The sequence below is a fragment of the Penaeus vannamei genome, chromosome 1 (genome assembly GCF_042767895.1).
Source record: "Penaeus vannamei isolate JL-2024 chromosome 1, ASM4276789v1, whole genome shotgun sequence".
NCBI lineage: Eukaryota > Metazoa > Arthropoda > Malacostraca > Decapoda > Penaeidae > Penaeus > Penaeus vannamei.
The window spans coordinates 31,549,229-31,554,228 of NC_091549.1; the positions used below are offsets into that span (position 1 = coordinate 31,549,229).

Genomic DNA, 5,000 nt, shown 5'->3' on the forward strand with positions numbered 1-5,000 from the left:
TATATATATGAATATGTATGTATGTATGTATGTATATATATGAATATGTATGTATGTATGTATGTATATATATGAATATGTATGTATGTATGTATGTATATATATGAATATGTATGTATGTATGTATGTATATATATGAATATATGTATGTATGTATGTTTATATATGAATATATGTATGTATGTATGTATATATATGAATATATGTATGTATATGTATATATATGAATATATGTATGTATGTATATATACATGAATATATGTATGTATGTATGTATATATATATGAATATATGTATATATGTATGTATATATATGAATATATGTATGTTTGTATGTATATATATGAATATATGTATGTATGTATGTATGTATGTATATGAATGTGTATGTATGTATATATATATATGAAAGTATGTATGTATGTGTATATATGAATATATGTATATATGTATGTATGTATGAATATATGTATATATGTATGTATGTACGAATATATGTATGTATGTATGAATTTATGTATGTACATATATATATGAATATATGTATGTATGTATATATATGAATATATGTATGTATGTATATATTTGATATATGTATGTATGTATGTATATGAATATATGTATGTATGTATATATATGAATATATTTATGTATGTATATATATGAATATATTTATGTATGTATATATATATGAATATATATATGTATGTATATATATGAATATATGTATGTATGTATTTTTATGAATATATATATGTATGTATTTGTATGAATATATGTATGTATGTATTTGTATGAATATATATATACATATATGTGTATTTGTATATGTATGTTTAGTTGTATGTATTTATTTGTGTGTTCAATATTTATTGCAAGATCCCCCCCCCCTCCCCCCCCCCCCAAAAAAAAATCTAATAGATGTATGAATATTAAATTAATCATTTTATTTCTAGAGCTGCGTCAAAGGGAGGAAATGAATCAGCGCACTAAGACAGACTTTGAACAACGCCAGCGTGAATGGGAAGAGCATAGACGTCAAGAGGAGGAGCGTCAACGGCGACAGGAAGAGGAGTTATCAATGAAGTTCCGTCAACAGGAAGAGGAACTGAGGAGGCGCCAGGAAGAGAACAGACAGTTTATGCAAGTAAGTGTTAATTTGTATAGTGTAAATCTGATTGACTCCTTGGTGATGGCAATGGCTATAACCATCATGGTATAACTGCCAGTGACATGTGGGCCGGCTGTTCACAGCTTAGGCCCAGCTACAAAGTTTACTGTTGTGTAATATTACGTCACAAACAAATCTTGCCCCGTCACTACAGGGTTAAGTGCAACACTGATTTGCCATAAATTACAATCAGAGGTATCACCCACTTAAGAATATTTTTCCTTTTTTCTAGGAAAGGGCAAATGATCTAATGAAGAGCGAAAACAGCCAAGACAGCTTTGGCAGTGGTGGCTACCAAGGGATGGAAGGTAGCAACTGGCGACGCACCAGTGACAGTTACGGCACGCAAGGAGGCAGCAGCTGGCGTGGAGGAGGAAGCGACTCCTGGGGACGCTCAGCTGGTGCAGGTAGTCGAGGAGGTGTTGGTAGTGGCACTGGCCAGAATTGGGGAGACAGTGCATGGGATGGACGTCCAGACCCTTGGCAGAGTGACAGTGAGTCCTGGGACTTCTATGCACTGATTCTTTAAAACTAAAGTAAATTCATTTTGCATTTTTTTTGTCATAGTAGTTTTTTGGGGTAACCGGAAAATAACCATACTCCTTTCCCTACTTGACAGACCGTGGCAGTTACCAGAGAGGCAACAGTGAGAGTGAGTTGCCTCCTCCACCGGTGAGTATAGCATACATATTTGACTTGTTTATACATTTCATCCCATTGCTTTAGTCATTAGTATGACTATTGCTTTTACAATTATTTATTTATTTACAAGATTTTTAAATCATTTATTTTTTTTACATGTCTTTTGGAAGAATGATTACTTTTTATGACCAGTACCATAGCTTTTTTCCCATTTCAACTTGAAAATTGCTCCCATTTACTAAAGATAAAAATACCTAGAAAAATCTTGCCATTGTTTAACCCTGTAACAAGGTGGAATGTATATATTGGTGGGGAAATGGTGTATTAAAGTTAATATCACAAGGCTGTCTTGTGATACTTTTCCTTTGAATGGGAAAATTTGTCGTTTTAGAAAAACTTACGAAGAGTGGTTTGATAATTTTGCAAGACCTCTATGCTAAAAGTAACAAGTATGCAGTTCATAGAAATTTGTTGTGAAACTTGGTTTGGCCATCTGACAATATGAATAATTTTGAATATGTATGAGTATGCAACTTGTATAAACACTTTTCATAGGGAAGCTTTGAAGTCGAAGCGGGAGGACCATCTAAATCAACTAGCAAAGAATGAAATTTAGAAATATAATTTACTCTGGAAAATTCTAGTGATGGAGGAATTTTATGGTAATGTACGCATGTTCATACTGTTTTCCTAGTCTACTGTTAGGAACATGACCAGCATTATAAATGTCAGGATTTGGAAAATGTGTATGTAGGTCTTCCTACTGAAAACATTGTTCATTATTTTGTTGAAAGGCCCTTAGGCACAAGCCTTTACTTTTGGAAACTCTTTTGTTGCTGAAGGTGATGCTTTGAGAAGGAAATATTAGTGAAAGAGATCCTTCAATTTTTACATCAAAAAGGAATAAGTGCTGAATTAAAACAAATAATGGCAAGTCATGAGTTGAAATGGGAATAAAAGCTGAACTTGTGTCAGAGAGCATTGATGTATACATTATTGGGTCAATTCTCCCTATAAAGAATGTAAGAAAATGGTTGGAAAAGTGTTATAAAGTTGTGCCTTGCCCTTGTTGTCGATTAGCAAAATAGAGGGTAGTTTTGACTGATAAATGAATCTTAATTTGTTTATATGAGGCTGAGCATATTACAATCCATTTTTATGTGAATACAACTGCTAATGAATCAAGGTGTTGAAGACTTGGTAACCTTTGAGCCAGTGGTTACAAGCATAAAAGTTTCAGTAGTGTCCGAGTTTTTTTTTATATTTATATTTATTGAGATGTGAAAATATCCTAGTCGTGTACTGCATGAACATCACAAATTCCTTACATGTCTAGAAATAAACTTTATCATAAAATGAAATGAAATTAATGGAAAGGGGTTTTGGTATAGATGATTTTGCATATTTTGAAAGGAATCGCCAATGAGATGGAAGAAAGTAGTGGTGCTCTGCTATGAATGTTTTGTATATTTGAAGCTGAAGAACGAGTTTGAAGATATTTATAGATTGTGATTCGTTTGGATGTTGGAAAAACTGAATTTGATATATTTATACATAATTATTTCTGTTCAGGTGAAATGTTCATTATCATTTTGATAGGTAAGATTAACTGAATTTTTTTCTTAAGCGCAGTATCATGGCAAACATTTGTGTCGTGAAACCAGTTTGTTTAGTGTAACAGTGGCAAGAACACCCTCTTATTTATTATTATTATTTTTTCATTAGTCATTGATCTGTTCAAAGTAGAAGTATAACTTATGATAAAGCAGATACTGGTGCAATGAACCCTTATTATTTTATTCGTCTCTATTTAATCTACACCGGTTACAAGTCCATAGCAGCATTCTGCATTAACACTCCTTCTGTATCTCATCTTTGATTGTCATCTATAGTATTTGTGCAGTATATGCCAGGTAGAGAATTTGAGATTTCTGCGATGAAAATTTAAGATGACTGGGGTTTGCCTTTAGCTCCTGGAAATCCTCCCTTTTTTTCTCTATCTTTCTCTCTCTCTCTCTCTTGGTTTTGCCTCTGTCCTCTTTCTGTCTTTGAGTATGTACTTTAATATAGCATAGAATGGAAGCCAATTGAATATGTAATTAAAATTTTGTTTTCATCTTTGAAGTTTTAAAGCCTTAAAACAAGGAACATATATAATTTTGGGGGAGCCTTGATGCTTTTTTGCCTGTTGATACCAACTAATATGGTTATTCTTTAATACATTAAGGTCAACATTTTTAAGCTAACCTTAGCTATGCCAGAGCATTGCTGATGTATTGATTTTCATAGCTTGTATGGTATTATTTCTTTTATATTTTGATGTTATCTTGTCTCAAGGTGTCAAGTTTGTGTGAAAATGATTCCATATTTTGAATATATTGATGGCAAAATGAAAAATACTGAAGTGACACTTAAATAGAAAAAAGTTCTGAGTTTGTTTATTAATGACTCAAGTGTTTAAGCCTCAGTAACTAGAACTGCAGAAAAAAAGAGATTGCACTCTCATTACTTGTGCAGTGTAAGACAATTTTATTTATGAAGAAACATGAATGACCCTTAACTAATAAGCTTGACTTATACTTAGATTTTCATGGCATTAGCACATTTTACTGCAATGACAAGTGTGAACTACACCCTAGGTGTGGTATGTGTGAATTGTGTGTGTGAATCCAATTCCAGTACAAAATTTTTCTCCAAAAGATAATTTGATATTTAGCAAGGCACAACAGCGGCACAAAGGTGATATCTTACCACTTACCAACACAAGAATCAAGTAACATTTAAAGGAAAATGAGAATGACCCTCTGCAACTTTAGTATTGCTCTCTGACGTTTAGGAGGAATTCAAATTAGATGGGAAATGGTCTTTCCTGTTTATCCCTTAAGATTATTACCATATGGGAGTAGATATTATTTCATACAATAAGATATATAAATACTTCTACAAATGTACTAATATATGTGAGTGACATGAAAGTGTAAAAATGTTTATATAGTAATACAATTAGAGAAAAATAGTACTTTGTGTGTATGATTGTGTGTGTGTATGATTGTGTGTGCGTTTGTCTATCTGTGTTTTTGAATAAACAGCTGGTGACAAGTAACTTCTGTGGTTTAGGGAGGGTAAGTGAAACATCAGCTTCCTGAAAGTAGGAAGGAAGCGAGGAAAATTTGCCTCACCAAAAATG

The 5,000-nt window shown here is 32.4% G+C and overlaps 1 protein-coding gene across 2 annotated transcripts in view; it reads left to right on the plus strand.

Moving 5' to 3' along the window:
- Nucleotides 1-5,000, plus strand: part of LOC113826030 (hrp65 protein) — a 33,719-nt gene that overhangs the window by 17,374 nt on the left and 11,345 nt on the right. The window contains exons 7-9 of one of the 2 annotated variants that reach the window (XM_070121607.1): nt 957-1,147; nt 1,404-1,665; nt 1,791-1,843. In XM_070121607.1, coding sequence (XP_069977708.1) covers nt 957-1,147; nt 1,404-1,665; nt 1,791-1,843 — 506 coding nt within the window. The remainder of the gene's footprint in view (nt 1-956; nt 1,148-1,403; nt 1,666-1,790; nt 1,844-5,000) is intronic. The other variant, XM_070121613.1, reaches the window with a different exon arrangement.